Source organism: Sylvia atricapilla, chromosome 15 (genome assembly GCF_009819655.1).
Source record: "Sylvia atricapilla isolate bSylAtr1 chromosome 15, bSylAtr1.pri, whole genome shotgun sequence".
Lineage (NCBI taxonomy): Eukaryota > Metazoa > Chordata > Aves > Passeriformes > Sylviidae > Sylvia > Sylvia atricapilla.
Window position 1 is genome coordinate 13,560,193 of NC_089154.1, and position 21,583 is coordinate 13,581,775.

A 21,583-nucleotide genomic window follows, 5' to 3' on the forward strand; every position below is an offset into this window, starting at 1 on the left:
GCAGTGCGTGCAGGAGTTGTACAAATATCCAGTGGTCCTGAGCTTTTACCTGAGGTAAATATGCCAGAAAGCTCCTCAAAGACCTTAACTAAATGTATTTAAATTATTTTTTTCTATTTTTGTTTGTTTTGGTAGGGTTTTTTGTTTTGCTTTGTTTTGGGGTTTTGGTTTGGGTTTTTTGGTAGGTGGACAGACAGCTACTGGTTTTGTGTTTGGCTCTTTTTTTTAATTCCTGGAGTGCTCTTTCTAAAAAGCTTGCAGTTGTTATGCTGTGTCCCAAGAAAGGTAACTTTTCAGTATAATACTCTTAAAAAGACAGACTTAACAGCAAGATGTGCTGGTACCTGTGCAAATATTACCAGATACTCTTTTCTATTTCCAAAGTGACACCACTTCAAATAATAATTTCCACACTTATATGTTAAAACAAGTGTTGGGACTAATCAGTCAGAAATGGGAGTATTTGAGAGTCCCAACTGGGCTCAGATGAGGAAAATACCCTTTTTAGAGACCTAGGCTGTGATGTTGGGAGCAGAAGAGAGGACAAGGCTGTGCTCAGGCACATGGAGAGGGAGGGAGCAGTGACTGGGATGAGGTGGCCAGGAACAGGGTCCAGATTGCATCACCACTTGGTGCACACTTCCTTGCTTTGGAAAATGATTTTATTATTTTTTATGTACCAAGCACAGCGACTATCTAACTGCTCAGAAGTTTATACTGCCAAGTTAAGGCAGTATAATCTTCCAAATAAATGTAGCTATTAAATTAACAGAAATTGTCTATTAGCAAGATCCAGAATCAATGTACTCAGAATTGCCATGAACTGCCGCAGGAGCGCGAGTTTACTGGAATGATGCATAAGGCGGGTGTGGAATTCGGGCAGCACCGCAGCGAAGGGTCTTTCCGTGCAGCGCTGTGCTCGGCGGGACAGCGCCGTGCCGCGCCTCCTTCCAGCGGGGACGGGCACACAGCCCCGAGCACCGGCGTGGTTCCGAGCCCTTCCCTGTGCACCGCTTCTGCCCAAAGCACTCCTGGAGAAATTCCACCCTGGCTACAAATACATAAAACAAAGCGCGTCGCTGCCACCGCTGCACCCGCCACAGCGGCCCGGGACACAGCCCGCCGGGGGACCAGCGGAGCTCCCCGCGACAGGCGATGGCACGGGGCTGTCGCTGGTGTCACCGGGGCTCAGTGCTGTCACCAGGGTTCCCGCAGTGTCACCGGGTCGCTCAGCGCTGTCTGTCCCCAGGGTTCCCGCAGTGTCACCGGGGCTCAGTGCTGTCACCAGGGCTCCCGCTGTGTCACCGGGTCGCTCAGCGCTGTCACCAGGGTTCCCGCAGTGTCACCGGGTCCCCCAGCGCTGTCTGTCCCCAGGGTTCCCGCAGTGTCACCAGGTCGCTCAGCGCTGTCACCAGGGTTCCCGCAGTGTCACCGGGTCCCCCAGCGCTGTCACCAGGGTTCCCGCAGTGTCACCGGGGCTCAGCGCTGTCACCAGGGCTCCCGCAGTGTCACCGGGTCCCCCGTCGGTGCCGCGGGTCACTCCAGCCCGCGGCGGCAGCGCCCCCTGGCGGCGGCGGTTGGGCAGGGCGGGCCCGCCCCCGGCGGCGGCGGCGGAAGTGACGCAGCGCTATGGCGGAGGCGGCGGGCGCACCGGAGGGTGAGCGGCGGGGCCGGACGGGGCGGGCCGGGCCGGGCCCCCCGCCCGCGGCACTCGCGGCCCAGCTCTCGCTGTCCCTTGCAGAGTGCCCCGGGACCGGCAGCGCCCAGGCGGGCAGGGCGGCCGCCTGCCAGGGATGCCCCAACCAGGGGCTGTGCGCGGCCGGCGCGGCCGGGCCGGACCCGGGTGAGTGCAGCGGCCGTGAGGGGGGCGGCTCGGGGGGCGCGGTGCCGGTTCGGTACGCGGTGCCGGCTCGGGACGCGGTGCCGGCTCGGTACGCGGTGTGGGTGCGCTGACGGCGCGGTGCCGGTGAGGGGGGCGGTGTGGACGCGGTGCCGGCTCGGTACGCGGTGCCGGTTCGGTACGCGGGGCCGGCTCGGTACGCGGTATGAACGCGGTGCCGGCTCGGTACGCGGTGCCGGCTCGGTACACGGTGCCGGCTCGGGACGCGGGGCCGGCTCGGTACGCGGTGTGAACGCGGGGCCGGTTCGGTACGCGGTGCCGGTTCGGTACGCGGGGCCGGCTCGGTACACGGTGCCGGTTCGGTACGCGGTGCCGGTTCGGTACGCGGTGCCGGCTCGGTACGCGGTATGAATGCGGTGCCGGCTCGGTACGCGGTGCCGGCTCGGTACCCGGTGCCGGCTCGGGACGCGGTGCCGGCTCGGTACCCGGTGCCAGCTCGGGACGCGGTGCCGGCTCGGTGGTGCCGGCTCGGTACGCGGTTCCGGCTCGGTACACGGTGCCGGCTCGGTACACGGTGCCGGCTCGGTACGCGGGGCCGGCTCGGTACGCGGTGCCGGTTCGGGACGCGGTGCCGGCTCGGTACACGGTGCCGGCTCGGTACGCGGGGCCGGCTCGGTACGCGGGGCCGGTTCGGTACACGGGGCCGGCTCGGTACGCGGTGCCGGTTCGGTACGCGGTGCCGGCTCGGTACGCGGGGCCGGCTCGGTACGCGGGGCCGGCTCGGTACGCGGGGCCGGCTCGGTACACGGTGCCGGTTCGGTACACGGGGCCGGCTCGGGACGCGGGGCCGGCTCGGTACCCGGTGCCGGCTCGGTACTGCCGGCTCGGGACGCGGGGCCGGCTCTCTGACGGCGCGGTGTCTCCGCAGCGGAGGCGGCCGAGCTGCGGGCGCGGCTGCGGGCCGTGCGGCACACGGTGCTGGTGCTGTCCGGGAAGGGCGGCGTGGGCAAGAGCACCTTCAGCGCCCTCCTGGCGCACGGGCTGGCGGCGGACGAGACCAAGCAGGTGGGCAGAGGACGGGACGGGCGGCGGGGGGACAGGGCCGAGCACCGGGCAGCTGCCGATCGTGTCCCCTGCTCGGTAAGGTTTGACTCTCCTGGATGAGCCCTGCTGGAGGGATTTCATTGCGTGAGATCGCCTTTAGAGACTGCCCTGTGCAACCTTATTTCCAGTGGGACAGGTTGGCTGGTTTGTGTTCCAGGTCGCGCTGCTGGACATAGATATCTGCGGGCCATCGATTCCTAAAATGATGGGTCTAGAAGGAGAACAGGTAAGTGAATGCTCAAACGCATTGTTTAAGGGATTTTTTTTTCTCAGTTTTTCATTAGCACATTCAGGGTTTTTGGGTGTAAAAGGAGTACATAATGGGAAACACGGGGCAGTGAGTAGGGAAATGATTGAGATGGAGAGGTTCAGCATAATGTATTTTGCAGAAGAGTCATCTGCTTTCAGGATGCGCAGTTCTGCAAATCAGCTTTCGTTGCATATCAGCCACATAATGCTGACACCTTGAAACTTGAGTGGTCTTACTATGATGCACTTTATCAGTCCTTACATACTTCTTACAAATACATAAAACAATGAGTAAACTTGCACAAGGGTTGAACAGTTATTGTTCATTTATTGATGGAGATCTGGTACTCCTGTGTTTTTACCTCAGCTGCCCCACTAAAGCAGGATTGTTCCTGCAGGCAGGAAAGCTCTTTGCCCAGGTTTGACTTATATTTTATGTAACTTCTGTATTTATTGCTATTGCAACTTTGGTGTATCACTTCAATTTTCAGGTACATCAGAGTGGATCTGGATGGTCTCCAGTGGTGAGTTGGTGCTGTTATTTCAGAAAGCTCATTGGGTATGTTTGGGTTGGGCACCATCTTCTACAGTGAAAACTGAGGGAGGAGCAGGGGGTACTCTTGTTAATTCTTCTTCTAATGTCTTAAATACCCAGATTCTACAGAATCTACAGGTACAGGAGGTAGAATCTACAGAGTCTCTGTGTCCAGATTTTATAGAATATAGAATAGATCTATAAAGTTGAGATACATATCTTAGAATTGAGATATAGACTCCATAGATCAGAGTGTTAAATTTCTTAATAATAGTAATACTATATTTCTAGAATTGTTTTGTTATCTTGTGTTTACTGATATTACTGGGCAGTAAATGCAAGTTACTCAGGTTTATTATTTGGGGGTATCATGTAGTGTGTCATCTTTTCTGTGACAGCCAAGAAGTATCCTGCACCCAAGAAGAACTTTATTAATCTTTAGAATATGCAGAGAAAGTTTTGCAGTTGTTTTGGCTGTCTAAAGATGCCCTGTAGTGTGCGTGCTGTTAGAAAGGCAGCTGGTGCTGAGGGAAAGCTGCTTTTATCCTTACATTGTCTCCAGCCATAAACCGCTGTAACAATATCATTGTTTCAGTCTTAGTGTAGCTGGTGAGTGTTGCACAAGATGCAGTTTTTAATGTCTTGTGATAAAAGTTCTCTGCCTTTATTTCCTTAATGTCTTCCCCCTCATCTGCTTTTTCTGTAAAATAGGGGCTCAGAGTTGGTTTCTACTCTTTCTTCATTGTTGTGTTTCTCTGCTTCTCTTTCAGTATGTTGAAGAAAACTTGGGTGTCATGTCAGTGGGGTTCCTGCTTAGTAGTCCTGATGATGCTGTCATCTGGAGAGGACCAAAAAAGAATGGTATGTATTGAGTGTTTGCAACAGTAATTTCCATACTTGAAAGGTTCCAAGTGTGGAAATATCATGAACTTGTTTAGTAAGGTAGGTAGGATACTTAGCTAAGACCCTGAAATTTGAAATACAGGAAGATAGCTTTTCCTCTTCCACATTCTTGTCCTGTGCTCTAGGGCTGATCAAGCAGTTTCTGCGTGATGTGGACTGGGGTGAAGTGGATTACCTGATCGTGGACACGCCCCCAGGAACATCAGATGAGCACCTGTCCATCGTGCAGTACCTCAGTGCCGCCCACATCGACGGCGCTGTCATTGTCACCACCCCCCAGGTGGGAGCCAAATGCCACCAGGGAGGCAGCGTGGCAGTTAAAGGCAGTCCCCGGGTTACAGGCTCTTGATTTCACAGAAACCTAGGGGTACAGAGTCTCAGGGAAATGACTTGGTTGTGTCACCCCTGCAGCTGGCTGGTGTATGAGTTAGGTGAGTGTCTCAGTGGAGCTGGATAGGGATCTATATGGGTCACTAAACCACAGCAGTTTACAGTCAAAAGCTGTTGTGACCTAAAGGAAATGTTTTACTTCCTCCTTCAGAATCAGAGTTCACATCGTTGTGGATCTGTAACTTACTCACCAATGGCTTAATGTTCGGAAGAGGCTTCGTTTTTAAGTGATAAGCTGTGCACTCTTTGACACCTGTGAAGTAGCCTGTCACCTCCAGGTGTCCCACCAAAGTAGGCAGCTTTGTCATGTGCATTTTTAAAAGAGACATCAAGCCTCTGAAAAGCTGGAACTAAAACCACACCCAGTTAAACAGAGGTTTTCATGTCTGATTTGGAACAGAACAGTCACACAAGAGATCAAACTAGCACATGACATGAAGCATTTCTACAACAGCTGAAAGGATAACACATAAAGGAAGCAAGGTGTTGAGGACAGTACCAGAGAGGTGGTGAAGGAGGAAGAGAACAGCAGAATGAATGAGGTCAGTCGTATACATGAAAACTCTGAGGAGAGAATGAGATAATTTAAATTTAATTTGCGAAGAGTGTAATTAACTAGTGTAAACCTGGTGGTTCTTGTCCTCGCTCTCTGGAGAATACCTAGAGTCCTTCTGTAAAATGAAAATGTGAAAAATTGCATTTAAAGAAAATAGGAGATGAACATAAAACATAAATATAGGTGAATCTTGATTAGAGTCAGATTTCAAAACAGCCACATCCACTAGGTTAAGTGTTGTACCTCTGTTGATACAGCTTGTAGCACAGGTTTGTGTTCCTAAAAAACAAGTCAGTAGTAGTAATTCATTCTAAAGCAGCTCCAAGGAGGTAACTGAATGGATTCAGCGTGAAACAGTTGAAATAGCAGTGTTTGCTGATATTTGTAGGAAGTGTCACTTCAGGATGTTCGGAAGGAGATCAACTTCTGCCGCAAAGTGAAGCTGCCCATCATAGGCGTTGTGGAGAACATGAGCGGCTTTGTGTGTCCCAAGTGTAAGGTAAGGCTGGCTGTGTTCTTTCCTTGGCATTGCTTGGGTATCAAACATTGCTCCAAAAATGCCTTTTTCTCAGAATTGCAGTATTTTAACTCTGATTTCCATGTTGTCCCAGAATGAATCTCAGATCTTTCCCCCGACTACTGGTGGTGCGGAGAAGATGTGCCAGAACATGAATGTTTCCCTCCTGGGTAAAGTGCCTCTGGATCCACAGATAGGTAAAGTCACATACTGCACTGCACTCAAAGCAAGTTGTTCCTCCTATATGTGGATGTTAGTGATGTTACTGCTGGAAAACCCTGATGTGGGCACTGATGTCTGTTAGCACTTCCAGATTTTTTTTTATAATCAGAAGTCACTGAAACTGTGACATAGCTTGGTGTGGAATGAGGGAAGTGTGGGGTAATTTCCTTAATCAATTAAGATTACTATTGCATCTTTTCAACTCTTTAATCATATTTGAAATACAACTTGTCTTTCTCTTTGGTGTAGTCACCTGGAATTGCAGACGGAACGAAATCATAACCACTTCAAAGAAGAATGTTTTGTAGATGTTAAGCATTAAAACCAGTGCTTTAATCTCACTGTTATTGGCAGTGCCCAGATTCTCTTGTGGGTCATAAGGGGATGTGGTTCTTTGCCTGCTAGCTGTTACCAATTAATACCTGAATTAATGACATCAGGGAACAGCTCAGTACTCCCAGCTGAAGGTTTCTGCTATAGCACTATTCCTCTGTCAAACTGTACACTGTATTTCTAGTCCTGTTACCTACTCCAGGGCTTCTTAAAAGGAATAGATGACTGTTTGAAAAGGTGTCACTGAAACAGGATAAAGGCTAAAAAACCCCCTCATCTTTTCCTGTTGCTTTTTGTATTTTTTCTCTGTGCTTCAAGGAAAAAGTTGTGACAGAGGCCAGTCTTTCTTGGCTGAAGCACCCGAGTCTCCAGCTACGTTATCTTACAGGAATATCATTCAAAGTGAGTCTAAAAATCACTGTGCAAATGAATCCCCTTGGTGCTGAGCACTGCTGCAATACACAAAGGTGTTAAACAGGCTTGTGTTACTGTGCCACAAACAATAAAATCAAGAGAGGTGCTCAGCAATTCTGAAAGTAACAGGTGCAAAGACCATGTTTGCTTCTGGGCATCACTTCTGACAGGCTGCTAAAGCAGTAAGAAAATTATTTGATAACTGGTTTCAGTGTTTGACTTCAGAGAAGTCAGACTTTTGTTTTCAGAGATGGGGTGTCCTTGTGTTCAGAGAAACCTTCTGAGGCTGTCCAGCAGGTGTGTGGAGGGGAGCTCACCACAGCCCAGTGGGAGGCACCTGACTGACCAATGCCTCCACTTCTAAGTGTAGTTACACAAAAAACCCCTTGCAACAACTCCCTGGACAGCTGTGGTGCTGTGCTGTTTAAAAATAATCCTAAAGCAGCTTTCAGTGTAAGGAAGGCCCAACTTCAGATATTTGTACCCTCATCAGGGGACAGACAACAAACTCCTGATGTACAACTGACACAGTATTTATATTGCTTTTTCTCCATCTTTGCAGGAGTTCAGGAATACTGTGAACAACACCAATTGCAAGAAGAAAAGATAATGTAATCTGTAAATGGAGCAAAAATGTAGTTCATGTTTAATTACAGAAAAGTAACTTATGCCTTGATTTATTAAAGGAATGTATTCTTTTTGTATATTGCAAATAAATTCTTAATATAAAGGCCCTTGCCTTTGTTTTTTACAAAAATTCAAGATTCTTACAGTTCTTCCCTCGCTAGAAAGGTGTGAAAGTGAGTCTGCATCTGGATTATGAAGTGCATTCTGCCTCCAGTGTCATGGTACCTACAACCTGGCTGTGAAGGTAGCAGTTGAAGAGGTGAGAATACAACACATGTTATTTAGGAGGTTGAATATAAAATATGCTGGGTCGACAGTGGGACATGGGCAGCAGCCTTTGTCCTGCCTGCAAATTCTCTCTCCCTGAATAACGTCATTGAAGTGTCTCCTTTCAGTAAAGATCTGTATCTAGAGTGAAAGCCGGGGTAGCATTACAGTACAAGTGCACTGGTTTATTTATTTTTTTACAGGTATCAAAATAAAGTTAATTTTTTAACTATACGTAACTGCCAGCTTCACACAAGTAGTAGGTGAGCACGGTTCATGATTTGTTTTCTTCTATTTGACCCTAAGCCTGAACATTAAAAAATAAACATTCAGTATTTTTAATAACTAAGACGCCCTTTGGGATTGTAATTTGAAAGCTCTGAAAAACTGGTACTGTGTACAAGAGGGAAAGGCAGTTTGATTTTGTTTATTGTTCTAAAGTTAAACAAATTAGCATTGTCTTTTCAAAACATATAATTCCTGGTCAGGATAATCCAACAGTTTGAGGTTAGTTGACAGCTTTTCTGAAAGCAGTGTGCTCCTTGTAAACTAACTGCTCACACAAACAACTTTTTGGTGAAGCTTTTAAGTAACAAAGGCTTTAAACCTTCCAGGACCTAAAGACTCAAAACACAAATGACTTTATTTCATGCAGGCATAATTTTAGAGGAGCTTTATCTAAATATCTTCCTACGAAGAACAACTTTCATGAATTACTTTTTTTACTGCTCATCCTTTAGCTCTTCCTTGTTTGGTTACCTAGTGCCTGTCTTCCCATGTTCTTCAGTGCCATCTTCTGAAATTCTCCTGCTCTGTCCTGTTGAGGGAACAGAGCACACATGGCTGTAACCACAACCTGGGACACAGGGATCTCTTACAAAAGCAGGGAGCTGGAAACCTGAGGGTTGCAGGTGGCTCTTCCAGCTGTGCTTAAGCAGAGGCATTAAGATTTGACTTAAGGACATTCTTCTGGAGCTTGGAAGCAGCTCTGTTGTGGAGCTCAGCAGGCTTCCAAACATGGAGCAACGTGACCTGGGGTTATGGCTCTTCCATGTGGCACTGCCAGAGAGGCTTGGTGGAGAATCAGGATCACCCTGGGCTCTGCAGGAGCTGAGAGCTGGGCAGAGCCAGCACCAGCCCCGAGAGGCAGAAGGGCCTGTGCCACCCCAGGGGCTGAGGCTCAGTACTCACTCGTGGGAACATCTGCCGTGCCAAACAACCTCGAGGTTACTCTGCTGATGGTTTTTTGTCCCCCTAACTTGCAGTGGATGTAGCCATATAGATTAGCAGTCTGGAGGGAGATCCCAGCAATCACGAGAGCCTGTGGACAAAGCAGAGTTCAGCAGGGACAAATCCATGGCTGTGCATTGACTGTAGGATATATGTGTGTGTGTGTGTATATACACACTGTGCTGTGAGAGGGGGACATTCCTTCCAATAATAAATGGCTTCCAAAGACATCCAATCATGTCAAACATAACAGTTCCTTCCTACAAGAAATACCTCTTTTTATCAAAACACCAATATCAGTTTTGTCATTGTATCTTGAAAGACTTCATTACTTTCCTAAAAGCACTTACTCAAGAAAGGACCCACTCACCAGATTCCAGAAACATTTCACTTTTTTTAAGCCCCATTTATATCTATGTTTTGTATCCACATGCATGGCACACCTGCAGGCCTGTCTAGCTGACAAACACCTTATTATAAACAAGTAAAATCTGTAATTTACAGGTTTACAAAGAGCATCCATAAATAGATTCCTATCTAGCGCTGACAGGCAGTGAAAGTAATCAGCTCCTTCTGTGGTACTTAAGTTTAGCAGCAGGTGGAATCAATCTGACTAATACAGCAACTTACAAAAATGTTTCCCTTAGCCTTCAGAATCCAATTTCCCAGAAGTGATTTTATTTTTATTTGTGTAACTTGCCTTTTACAAGCACCTGGGCAACCTGCCTCCTGTGCCAGTTAGAGTTCTGTCTCCAGGCAGCTCTTGGCTTAGCAAACAATCTCTGCTTTTTAAAAATAAAGGTGGAGCCATGAACAAAGAATGCTTGTTTTATTTTAACTATTGCTTGTTTAGGGGCACCAGAAGGCAGTTAATGATTTGCAATTGATTCATACCCATAGCTGAATTGTTTAAATGAAGAATAATATGCAATCTTGGCTGTTACTGGTTATGTAGCTATAATTGTCGGAGGTGCTTTTTATCTGTTCAAACTGAATTAAGAAATGGTTCTGAGCATGGCTGGGAACTTGAAAGAATGAACAGAGTGGCAATTAGCCAAGCACTTAATTTTTACAAGGGAAAATGGGAAGATTTCATAGACAAAAATATCTTAATGTAATGCAATATGTGGGGTAAACTTCCTTTTATATTTCGAAAAAAGTGTTGGGGTTTTTTAAGTAGATGACTTACAAGTACAGCAATTATAAAATAGCTACTTATAGTTCAATTTATCAAGGTATAATGAGCTAATGATGCTGGTTCTTTCAAAAGGGAATGGTACCAGAGATCTAAAATCCTTACTTTTAAAAGTACATTTAAGTTCCCAGTCCTAAAAACCTGAAAACCAACCTCACTGGTTCATTTTTTTCTCCTCTCCTGTTAGTTTGATTTGACTGAAGTTGGGGCAGAGTAAGTTGCTACAGTTAAACAGAAGCCCATAATTTTGCTCACCACTCGAGTTTCTCCAAAGGAAGGAGCTGACATATGATAACCCAATAGAAGTGCAGCCAAAAATCACCAATCCTTTCTGCAAGCCTTGACTGCAGAAAACTCCTCAGGATTCCTTGAAGCTGCTGCTAATTTTTGTACTGTTGGAAAATTTGGTTCCAAACTAACAGACCTGGGTTCTCCCTCTCCCAAGATTGTTTTCAGTGCCCCTGACTCACCAGCCATTTCAGCTTCAAGGAGAACAAGGTGCTAAAGAAAAACATTGTCCAAATCACGGGGCAGATGATGAGACCAAGCCAGAAGATTCGAGCTTCAGCTTCAGTTGAGGCAGCTATTGTAGGCACCTAGAAGGAAAAATTGAGACTGTCAGCCACAAAGTCAAAACCCACAAAAAATGACAAATAAACAGGAAGATTTCACTTATCATATGCATTGAAAATTAACTAAGAAGAGAATGACTCATGTCTAGTTCGCCTTCTGATGCCCTACTGTACATTACAGGATTTTCATCCATAGGATTTATTAGTTCAGACTGGAATTCTCATAGAAGTGCACATTTCTATACATTTTCCTAAAAAGCTGCTGTATCTTAGCTTAATTTAAATCTTGCATGAAGCTTATTTTCCTGTTATATAAACTATTTTGTATTCCTATTACATATATACTTGGGGTTTTGCTTCTGAGTTCTGCTGACATTCCATGAATTAAGAACTGTGGCTTTGAAAGTGCCTCTTGATAACTGCAGGAGGCAGCCTTATGCCCCCTGCTCTGTGCTCTTCAGGGAGAGCAGGAACTTCAGAGCAGGCTGCAAAGCCCTGCTTACAGATTTCTGCAGGACAGCACGACTCACATGGCCCTACCTACACTGAAGGGCTCATCACTCATCACACTTAAGAAAGAACGAAAAAAAAACCCAGCCTAAAGTAAGAATTATTGTTCAGAAGGTTCTGATCTTTTCAAAATTCTAAATCTCACTCCAACCCTCAGAACACTTCATGACAGCTAGTGCCAACTTCTGAAACAGAAGCATCACGACTGGAAAAGAAAACCCTCTGGACTCTTCCACTCTGAAAAACTTTTTAGTTAACCCTGTTGATTGAATTTTCCATGTATTCTTTCCTGCAGGGTTTCCTCTGTTCTGTCTGCAGGCCTCGCTTAGACTGAGGGGAAGCACATTAGTGAGTGTTCTGTGCTCGGGGCAGCCCGGAGCCACAGCCGAGGCTGCACAGGGCACTGCAGAGGGCACTGGGCACTGCAGAGGGCACTGCACAGGGCACTGCACAGGGCACTACACACTGCACAGGGCACTGCAGAGGGCACTGGGCACTGCACAGGGCACAGGGCACAGGGCACTGCAGAGGACACTGCAGAGGACACTGCAGAGGGCACTGGGCACTGCAGAGGGCACTGCAGAGGGCACTGCAGAGGACACTGCAGAGGGCACTGGGCACTGCAGAGGGCACTGCAGAGGGCACTGTGGCCCCACACACCAGCACAGCACCAGCACAGCACCAGGACAGCCCGGCCGGGCTGGGAGTGCAGCTGGAGGGCTCCAAACAGTGGCCTGGTGACAGCACCTGGTGCTGCTCTGCCAGGCTCAGAGGGGCTGCACACAGAATGTCAGCAAGTTAAAGCAAAACCCTGAGTCTTGACTCTGGCAGTGATGCCAAGTCCTGTTCTGTGGTGCTTTTTATCTACCCCCTCAGTGTGCTTGGGGGGCACTGGCACTATCAGAATGCTCTGTGACCCAGGTTCTCTTTCCCACCATATTCCATGAACATGAATGAAATATTAACTTCAAAACACTAAATCTGAACTATTCAGCATTGCTCTCCACGTAGATCCTGAAGAGGATTCTGTGCTGGGATTATCTGTGGAAAGATGTGTTTATTACAAGATATTCTGACTAGAAAATAAAACAGAACTACCAGAAACATTTCATACCTATAGCACCATGCTGTTAATATTTATTCTGCTAATCCATATGCTGACAGTGTTGTGAGACCTGTTTTGCCCTGAATGCTTCCAGGATGTGACAAACCAGTGCTTGCACCTCAATACTGACATTGTTTTCTATGGAAGCTGGATAAAAAGTAACTGTTACAAAGGTGTTCTATTTGTTACTTTATTTGACTTGGTATCAAGTTTACACATTTCCTATGGATTTTGTTTGCCCTGTGCCTGCTTCTATTAATATATTTACCCTTTTTGCTTCAAACACCCAGTGACTTTTTCCATCTTCATCAATCTGGTTCCACCAACGCAAACCAACCAAGAGTCTTCCTGTCACATTCTAGTGATGAAACCATTATTTGCATTAATCAGTAGCACAAGTCACTTGTCAGTATAACAGTTAAAAATAGAAAAAATTAAAAAGGCAAGCATGTTCAAAAATCATCTTTTTTATCTAATACTAAAATTACTTCTAAAAGCTGTTCCAGCTTGAGTACAACAGCCATTAATGACAGGTGAAGTTACAGATTTAGAGGCCTCCTCTCTTTCAAGATGATAATTAGAACAATAGCGCTTACTTAGACAAGAAATTTCAGGTTGTATCTTTTTCAAGTCAGTTAGTTGTACACGCACCCAATAAACAAATTTCCTCAGTAAAAGAGGAATACTGAGAACAAAAACACACTGAAAAATGGGAGATTAATGACAAGCAAGTAAGCTGTGTAGGATCAGGGAAACAAACCAAGAGGTTATTTCTGCTCCTGGATGAACACCAGAAGCTTTCAGAATACTGGAGGTGCATCAATGCTTCACTTCTACAAAACAAAAGCCTTGCTCCACATGTGGAACCCCTGGATCCTGGGCTGCATGGGGTCAGGGCTGGGCTTTCAGAGTCTTCTGCAGCCCCTGCTGTGGGGTCTGGGCACAGGGTTGCAGATCTGCACATCCTCGGCCATCCATTACTGAAAGTATTACTTTAATTTTTTAATTTATTTTTTAAGGGAAAAGCATACAAACAAACCTACCTATGGCAAAGCAATTCTCTTACCATATTAGTAGACCTTAGTAGTCAGCCACAGAAAACATGTTGCTAAATAACTAACATATGCGAACAGCTTCATTAGAATGGGCTGGACATTTAATAATTTTACAAAATGCAGTATTTTTGTCACTTCTGTCATTCTACATATTTCAATCTTTTTTTAATTAATGAAAAACCCCCAAACTTTCCAAGGTAATTACTATTGAAGGTCATCTTACCTTAACAGACCAAAAGTCAAAGGACAGAAGGAGGAGAATAGTGACAAAACAGGCAACAAAGCTGTTGCTGAACCAGTCACAGAACAAGTAGGTGACAATAGCACTCACTCGGAAAAACAGGTGGAAAAAGGTGGCCAGTGGGTGCCTAAAAAAGAGAAAACACAGGGCATATGTGTGGTTATAGGACAGGAGGAGATGTTACAGTACTTGCTTACAATATAGCACAAAGCAGCTATTTCAAGTTTATAAATGGTATTTTGGTTTGCAGCTGCTATGATTTCAATGCTGGTGTATATCTTCATTATTGAAGCAATTTCATAATGATATTTTCAATAGCCAAGCTTCAGTCTGAAGCTAAAAGAAGAATGTGATGTTCTTGTCAAAACTTTCTCAAAGATAGAACAAAATATGGAGCCTCTCACCAGATTCTTTGGTACCATGTGAAGGAATTTAGTGGTTGTGTGCAACCCAGTACCGTAAAATCCTTGTTGTTGCATGAAATGAATCAGCATTGCAAAGCACAAAAGAATTGACAGAGCTCTTATGACTTTCAGAACAGTTTTGAAAACAAAATATGAGCTCTGAAACGAAAAAAAATTGCAGTTACTTGCTCTAAGACAAAATGAACTTTCATGTTTAATGCACTTCCTTTTAGAGGCAGAATGATTTGGGAATCTAACAGTTCTTCTGAATTATTGCTTATTAATGTCACTAGTATTTATGCTTTGCTCATTGAATAAAATTTTGTCTGTAACAAAATAAAGAGAAATTTCAGTGCAAGAAGTAACTATGTGACATGGAATATTGGCCTGCACAGAAGGATGGGGAGGCTGGAGAATGCTCCAATGAGCACAGTACAATGTCCAGGGTAATATGGCAAGTAAAAATCTTACTCTGTGCAATTGTTTGCTTTAATTAGTTGAAAGTGAGAATTAACTACAGGTTCTTGCAGTTAAGTAACTTCTTCCTTGAAGTTTAGGGAATGAAATATCTGAATAAGGTATTTAAATCAACAACTGTCTCATTAAGCTCCTACACCTCTGTGAACAATTAACAGTAGAACAGCCAATTAACAAAGAACTATGGGCTAGGGCGTAATCAACTATTAAATGTTATTCTATTATTGTGTTTAATAAAATGAGACATATTATATATATATACAATTGGTTCTTATAAACTTAAATTACAGCTGTGTAAGTATGATGACTATTATAACTTAAATAACTATTAGAACTTAAATGTCCCTGTTATTACATTATTACTCTACTGCTGTTTAACTGCTCCGGTGTTTATCTTTCTCTAATGGCAGTACTGTGCAGTTCTGCACACATCACTGGAGAGGGATGGATGATGCACAGGTGTAGTTTATATTTACTCCTGGTCATGCCCACGTGAACTTCAAACTTTCCAAAAATTTCTTCTGACTTAGAACTGAAGAGGCGACATTTTGAGCGAAGGGGCTTTTCCCTTCAGGTGGGTGGAGGGGATGTTGTGAACTGGCTGGAACAGACACTGCCTGCCTCAAGCCTTCATCTTGGTCAAAAATATGTAAGGGTCAATTATGGGAGTGGTGCCCTTGTGTTCAGAGCAGCTTTCGTGGATCACAACCCCAAAGCACTCCAGGGCTGCCTGAGCTTTTCTAATGGATCAGTGCTTCAGATGTGGCAGTAACTTTGGAGGAGTCGTGTTTCATTCTGGAAGGCAGATTCAGCAGTATTACTGGATTACAACAGGATTACTGTTTGGATGCTGAATTTGTTCCAGGATCAAACACTGAAGGGTATTTTCTAAAAAAAACAAACACATGAGCAAGAAGCTCTCAATTATTACAGTGCTGAGCACTTACTGGGACTGTGGAAAGGATAAAGAAAACTGCAACTCTGCCCTGCCTCAGCCTGGTGTATGTTTGCTCCTGAAAGCACAGCAACCCACTTGTTTGGCCTTTGAGTTGTCCTGTTGCATCTAAACATCCATGTGATGTAGAACTGGAGGTCAAGGCTCAGTGATTGCCATTTTCCTTGTTACAATAACCTCTGTTCAGCTTGTGAGCATGATGCCTGTTAGGACAGCAATGAGCTGCAATCAATTTAGTTGCATCCCATGTTGGAGAATCAAATCTGGGTCACACCTAAGCTATGGCAGTGAGCTACAGAGGAATCATGCCAGGTACCTGCTCACCTGCCACAGCAGCACTCTGCATGCTGCTTTTTTTTTTTTTTTTTTTTTCTGTCTGATACTTCAAAATGTATTGAGGCAAATTTTATATAAATGGGTTCTCTTTTCTCCTTGATCATCACATTTCCTGGCTGATTTGTAAAAGAAGCAATCATATGCTCTCGACTTCCCAATCCAAAGTTCTGGTACTGCAATGAATTTACCTTTTCCCAATTTCTTAGGAAAGTAGCCACTAACCTTCTGCATTTAAGGAGCCCTTTTGCACATACCTCAGGGAACCACAAAACCACAATTTGTCACAGCCTATGAAAATTCTAACCAAGTTCAAGATACATGAAATTGTAATAAAGACAAATGATTTGAACATCTTGTTATGCCCTGCAAAAAAAAAAAAAAAACAAAATATTGCAGCACCTAAGTGAGTTCTGGGCTCATTTGCACAAGATTCTTCAGAAATATAAAAGCAAACATGTGTGATGGGTGTAAGCAGTTTCATTTCTGCATTCTGTAGCAGACAAATTTTCAATACAACATCATCTTCTAATATTGTCTTGAGGGCCAGGAAGGAGAGCTGTCTCTAAAGAAAGCAGTGTCTGCACTAAGTGGATCACAGAATAGTACAGTCTGCTGATACTTTTTCTGGGCTGTATTACTGAGTAGCAGGAATCGGGAGGATTCTAAGATCTCTAGAGTAAAGTGCCTGGTCCTGTGACTTCCTACAAACATTCCAGGCTGGTTTCACTTCATGCTATGTCTAGTCTGGTCCCTCAGACAGAATCTGTGGCTCAAGTGATCAAGGTACTTCTAAACTGTATTTCCCAGCTTAGTTGAATCCTTTAGTCTGTGTTCTCCAATACTGCACCAAAAAAATAAGCCTTCATTTAAAAAGTGTGCTGCTGCTAAGGTGTAAAACCAAGCCAGTTCTGGGAAGGTTAATCTTACATAAGGGGTGAATTAATTAGTGGCAAAGACCAAAGCAGTGCATGGGCAGAAATGCTTCACTAGACACTAATAAAACAGAGTAATTGTATTGTAAAGCTACATGATTGCTTTTTATCTCAGATAATGTTGTGTCAGGTTTAACATCTATTATATTTCTTTGTTTACACCTACAAGAAATACTATCATTGTAATGGACCAGAGCAAACTGCGGTGAGGCAGAAGAAAACAATCTAAATCAAAGTTAATTATATACATTATTGATCAGTGCATACCTAATTCCTTTTGACATAAAACTCTTCCTTTCATTGTTTTTGACTGGAGATTCTTCAGAAGCCGCTGACTGAACAGCTCTGTCACCTCTGTGTGGCCAGAGTGACACCTCTGGTGAGGAACCCAGGGGTAGACTGCTTACCCTGACCCATGAGATGGGTTAACGGGCTGGCTTTTCTCAGCTAACGTCTAAAGCATAAGATATTTTATATTCCACGCAGAATCACATCTTATGGCAGGAAATCATGACACTTTTATTGCAGCTATCTGGCTGTTCAGCCAGCTGAGCCCGAGCACTCCTGCCCAGCGGGCTTTGCCGGAGCTGAAGAGTTGTCTCCAGTGCTCCAGCTCTAACCAAAGCACTGTTTGATTGGGGTTTGGGAGGTTGGATGTGTCAGGTTTTTATCCCCAGTGACCGGGTGATGCCGGGCAGCAGGGCCCGGCCTCGCCTGCTCAGCCCGGGCACCTCCCGGACAGAGGCCTGCCATCCTCCCCGAGCGGCCTGTTCCAGCGCTCCACCACCCTCCCTGTGAAACAGCGGGAACCAAGTGTTTCAATGCAGTTTTCTGTCCACCGGAACAGCCAGGAGAGATGCTGCGGCCGCGATGCTGCGGCCTCGGCGCCGTTACCTGATGCGCGCTTTCCGCAGCGCCAGCTCCTCCTCGCTGCCGAAATCCAGGGACACATCCTCGGTGTCGTCCACCAGCGCCTGCGGCGGGAGCCCGTCAGCGCGCAGGGCCCGGGGCAGCCGCGCCCCGCCCGCGGCTCCCGCCGCCCCTACCTGCTTCATCCCGGCTCCCGGCCCGCCGCCAGCCCGGGGAAAGGGGCCGGGCTCCGGGCCGGCGCTGCGCGGCTGCAGCGGGGCTGCCCCTGGCCACAGCCCGGCGGCTGCGCCTCGCCGGCCACCGCCCGGAGACTGCGGGGCACCCGCGGGTGTCTGCGGCCCTGGAGCGGGGCTGCGCCTCCCCGGCCACCGCCCGGAGACTGCGGGACACCCGCGGGTCCCTGCGGCCCTGGAGCGGGCTGCGCCTCCCCGGCCACCGCCCGGAGACTGCGGGACACCCGCGGGTCCCTGCGGCCCTGCAGCGGGCTGCCTGAGGGCCGGGGACACAGCGGCCGGGCTCTGGCAGTGTGAGGGGCCGCGGGCTGCCTGAGGGCCGGGGACACAGCGGCCGGGTTTTGGCAGTGTGAGGGGCCGCGGGCTGCCTGAGGGCCGGGGACACAGCGGCCGGGTTTTGGCAGTGTGAGGGGCCGCAGGGTGCCTGAGGGATGGGGACACAGCGGCCGGGCTCTGGCAGTGTGAGGGGCCGCAGGGTGCCTGAGGGATGGGGACACAGCGGCCGGGTTTTGGCAGTGTGAGGGGCCGCAGGGTGCCTGAGGGCCGGGGACACAGCGGCCGGGCTCTGGCAGTGTGAGGGGCCGCGGGGTGCCTGAGGGATGGGGACACAGCGGCCGGGTTTTGGCAGTGTGAGGGGCCGCAGGGTGCCTGAGGGCCGGGGACACAGCGGCCGGGCTCTGGCAGTGTGAGGGGCCGCAGGGTGCCTGAGGGCCGGGGACACAGCGGCCGGGCTCTGGCAGTGTGAGGGGCCGCAGGGTGCCTGAGGGCCGGGGACACAGCGGCCGGGTTTTGGCAGTGTGAGGGGCAGCAGGGTGCCTGAGGGATGGGGACACAGCGGCCGGGTTTTGGCAGTGTGAGGGGCCGCGGGGTGCCTGAGGGATGGGGACACAGCGGCCGGGTTTTGGCAGTGTGAGGGGCCGCGGGGTGCCTGAGGGATGGGGACACAGCGGCCGGGTTTTGGCAGTGTGAGGGGCCGCAGGGTGCCTGAGGGCCGGGGACACAGCGGCCGGGTTTTGGCAGTGTGAGGGGCAGCAGGGTGCCTGAGGGATGGGGACACAGCGGCCGGGTTTTGGCAGTGTGAGGGGCCGCGGGGTGCCTGAGGGATGGGGACACAGCGGCCGGGTTTTGGCAGTGTGAGGGGCCGCAGGGTGCCTGAGGGATGGGGACACAGCGGCCGGGTTTTGGCAGTGTGAGGGGCCGCAGGGTGCCTGAGGGCCGGGGACACAGCGGCCGGGCTCTGGCAGTGTGAGGGGCCGCGGGGTGCCTGAGGGATGGGGACACAGCGGCCGGGTTTTGGCAGTGTGAGGGGCCGCAGCCCCCGGCCCTCAGCGCCTGTGCTCGGCTGTCCGCCCCGCCGGCCCGCACACGCACCGGGCTATGAATACACAGCCTGAAAGGAAGAAGGAGTGGAGGGGAAGGTGAACGTAGGTGTACAAAAATGAGCGCACACCCGCGTGTGGCAGAGCCCGGCCAGCCCCTGAGGCTGTGCGGGACACGGCTGTGGGTGGCACGGCCCCTGAGGAGGTCACCGGCCGGGAGGAGACAGGGACCGCTTCATGAGGCCTCCAGCATCCTCACGGCGGGAAGTGGATCTCTTCTCTGTGGGGTCAGTGGCAGGACCTGAGAAAACGGCCTGAGCTGTGTCAGGGGAGATTTAGGTTGGCTGTTTGGCAAAGGTTCTTCCTCCGGAGAGTGGCTGGGCACGGGGCAGGCTCCCCAGGGTCACGGCTCCAGAGGTGTTTGGACAGGCCTCTCAGGGTGGGACTCTTGGGCCGTCCTGTGCAGGGCCGAGAGTTGGACACAATGATCCCTGTGGGGCCCTTCGAACTCAGCATATTTATATTCCATGATAAAAAATTTTCTTGCCTTAATTTAAAGTGCAGGTGGATTATGCAGCAGAGTTAAGGAAGTGAAACAAGACAAACTTCAGGATAGGGGTAAGGGTTTCCCAATAATGGGGGGGAAAAAGTCTGGACAGCTTAGTGTGAAATGGAGGGTCAAGGAAGCTCTATTGATCACAACCACATGTAGATCTGACTAGCTACTAGCATTAAATAAACCTGCAAAATAATAACTTCCTAGTCTTTTCTGAAACATCGAACTAAACCAGATTGTTGAGTAAGTACAGAAGCTACTGAGGTGAACTTTTCAAAATTATCAACTGGAGAGCAGCTTTGTGCAGGACTTACTGGGACAATGCAATACCTAATAGGTAAGAAAAACTGATAAGCTGTTCTTAGTAGGATTTTAATTGTAAGGGAGGAAAGGTGTAGTTAAGGACTAATGTTGTTTATATTTTGATTGTCATATTTTGGCCTTGGTAATGTTAAAACAACTTGTACAGTATGCTGGTAAGTACACTGCCACTAAAAAACTGACTAGGCACCTCTAATTTGATGGGATGGCTCACAATAGCTTATAGTATTAAAATACTGCAGTGGATTTTTATTCTCCAAGGAGATATAAAGAGATAGCTCTCTTTCAGTGCTCTCATGAGGTACAGTCACTAAATAATTATGTGCATACCTGAAGCTGACCTGGACTTCATTTCCTGTATCAACATGCACTTCTGCTTCCAAGCCATAAGTTAACAGTAGCTCAAACAGAGCCGGCTTCTGACTCGGAAGCAGCTCCTGGAAGTCACTGCCAGGAGCCTTCAGCAGGGCAGGGAGGGTCTCTCATCCTCCTGGCAGCCAGATCATTCACCTCAGCTCCTGCAGCAGCTCCTCTTGCACCTCTCAGGGCAGTTCTGCCAGCCAATCTGATTTTAGGAATTTTCCTAAAAGTCTGAATTTAGTAATTCTGTAACGTTGCTGTATTGTCCAAGCCATTGCATTTTCATTCTGAGGCACCAGAAAATAACTGTGTTCTCTGTCTCTTACCACATAAAACAGCACCTCTATGGGAGAGGGGACAATTAGCCTGTCACAGCATTAGGTATCTGATTTACTACTCTGCTGCTGCTAACTGATTTCATGAGTGGTGAAATAACTGGAAAAGAAATGTGTTTTGTGTTTTGATTTTAAAACAGATAAATGTTTCCTTGGTTTTCCCTCCTTCCAGTGGTTATCTCCACTGGCTCACTGTAGGGATTATCTATTTTCCTAACAAACTGTATTAGATAATCCCACAGGAAACTGTCACTGTACCATGCAAATGGTTTTGGTAAATTCTTCAAAAGAAGCTATGTGGAATTGTGATGTGTGATTATTCAAGGTATTCTATGGCTCATCATTTTCTTTTAGAGCAAATTGAGAGCTAGAAAAAAATCCTTGATCTCTATTGGTCAAATGAATTTCTTCATTTGGGATTTGCTAGAAAAGAATTCTTTGTTTTAAAATGAATGCATGCAAGTGAAACCTCATTAGAAGCTTCCAGTGTTTTCTAGGATTTTACAGAACAAACTGTCCTATTTTCAACTCTTTTTCTGAGTTGTAACTTAAGTACAAAATATTTGAACATTGGAAAGATTAGCAACACCCTAAAAGCGATGTAAATGCACAAATACTGC

General features: G+C 47.5%; 2 protein-coding genes across 3 annotated transcripts; one reads left to right on the forward strand and one right to left on the reverse strand.

The window, feature by feature from the left end:
- The first annotated feature begins 1,560 nt into the window (after nucleotides 1–1,560).
- On the forward strand, nucleotides 1,561–7,793 carry NUBP1 (NUBP iron-sulfur cluster assembly factor 1, cytosolic). The gene is made up of 11 exons (XM_066330247.1): nucleotides 1,561–1,657; nucleotides 1,742–1,843; nucleotides 2,769–2,905; nucleotides 3,102–3,170; nucleotides 3,685–3,717; nucleotides 4,499–4,589; nucleotides 4,757–4,911; nucleotides 5,966–6,076; nucleotides 6,189–6,291; nucleotides 6,968–7,051; nucleotides 7,626–7,793. Exons 1-11 carry the CDS (start codon nucleotides 1,630–1,632, stop codon nucleotides 7,676–7,678), a joined length of 966 nt encoding a protein of 321 aa, XP_066186344.1. The 5' UTR covers nucleotides 1,561–1,629; the 3' UTR covers nucleotides 7,679–7,793.
- On the reverse strand, nucleotides 7,651–18,031 carry TVP23A (trans-golgi network vesicle protein 23 homolog A). 2 transcript variants are annotated; one of them, XM_066330248.1, is made up of 7 exons: nucleotides 18,016–18,031; nucleotides 17,864–17,943; nucleotides 13,848–13,992; nucleotides 12,838–12,927; nucleotides 10,853–10,978; nucleotides 9,149–9,278; nucleotides 7,651–8,774 (listed from the first exon to the last, which is right to left on the reverse strand). In XM_066330248.1, exons 1-7 carry the CDS (start codon nucleotides 18,022–18,024, stop codon nucleotides 8,713–8,715), a joined length of 642 nt encoding a protein of 213 aa, XP_066186345.1. In that variant the 5' UTR covers nucleotides 18,025–18,031; the 3' UTR covers nucleotides 7,651–8,712. The 2 variants fall into 2 exon arrangements, with proteins under 2 accessions (XP_066186345.1, XP_066186346.1); XM_066330249.1 differs by lacking the exon at nucleotides 9,149–9,278.
- Nucleotides 18,032–21,583: the final 3,552 nt, after the last annotated feature.

Excerpts from the sequence above, each read along its gene's own strand:
- NUBP1 (XM_066330247.1), top strand. The coding sequence starts at position 1,630 with ATGGCGGAGGCGGCGGGCGCACCGGAGG. Across the intron at positions 3,718-4,498 it reads GATCTGGATGGTCTCCAGTG|TATGTTGAAGAAAACTTGGG; the intron begins GTGAGTTGGTGC and ends CTTCTCTTTCAG. Across the intron at positions 6,077-6,188 it reads TTGTGTGTCCCAAGTGTAAG|AATGAATCTCAGATCTTTCC; the intron begins GTAAGGCTGGCT and ends ATGTTGTCCCAG.
- TVP23A (XM_066330248.1), bottom strand. Across the intron at positions 9,279-10,852 it reads CCTTGAAGCTGAAATGGCTG|GCTCTCGTGATTGCTGGGAT; the intron begins GTGAGTCAGGGG and ends CTTTGTCCACAG. Across the intron at positions 8,775-9,148 it reads CACGGCAGATGTTCCCACGA|GACAGAGCAGGAGAATTTCA; the intron begins GTGAGTACTGAG and ends TTCCCTCAACAG.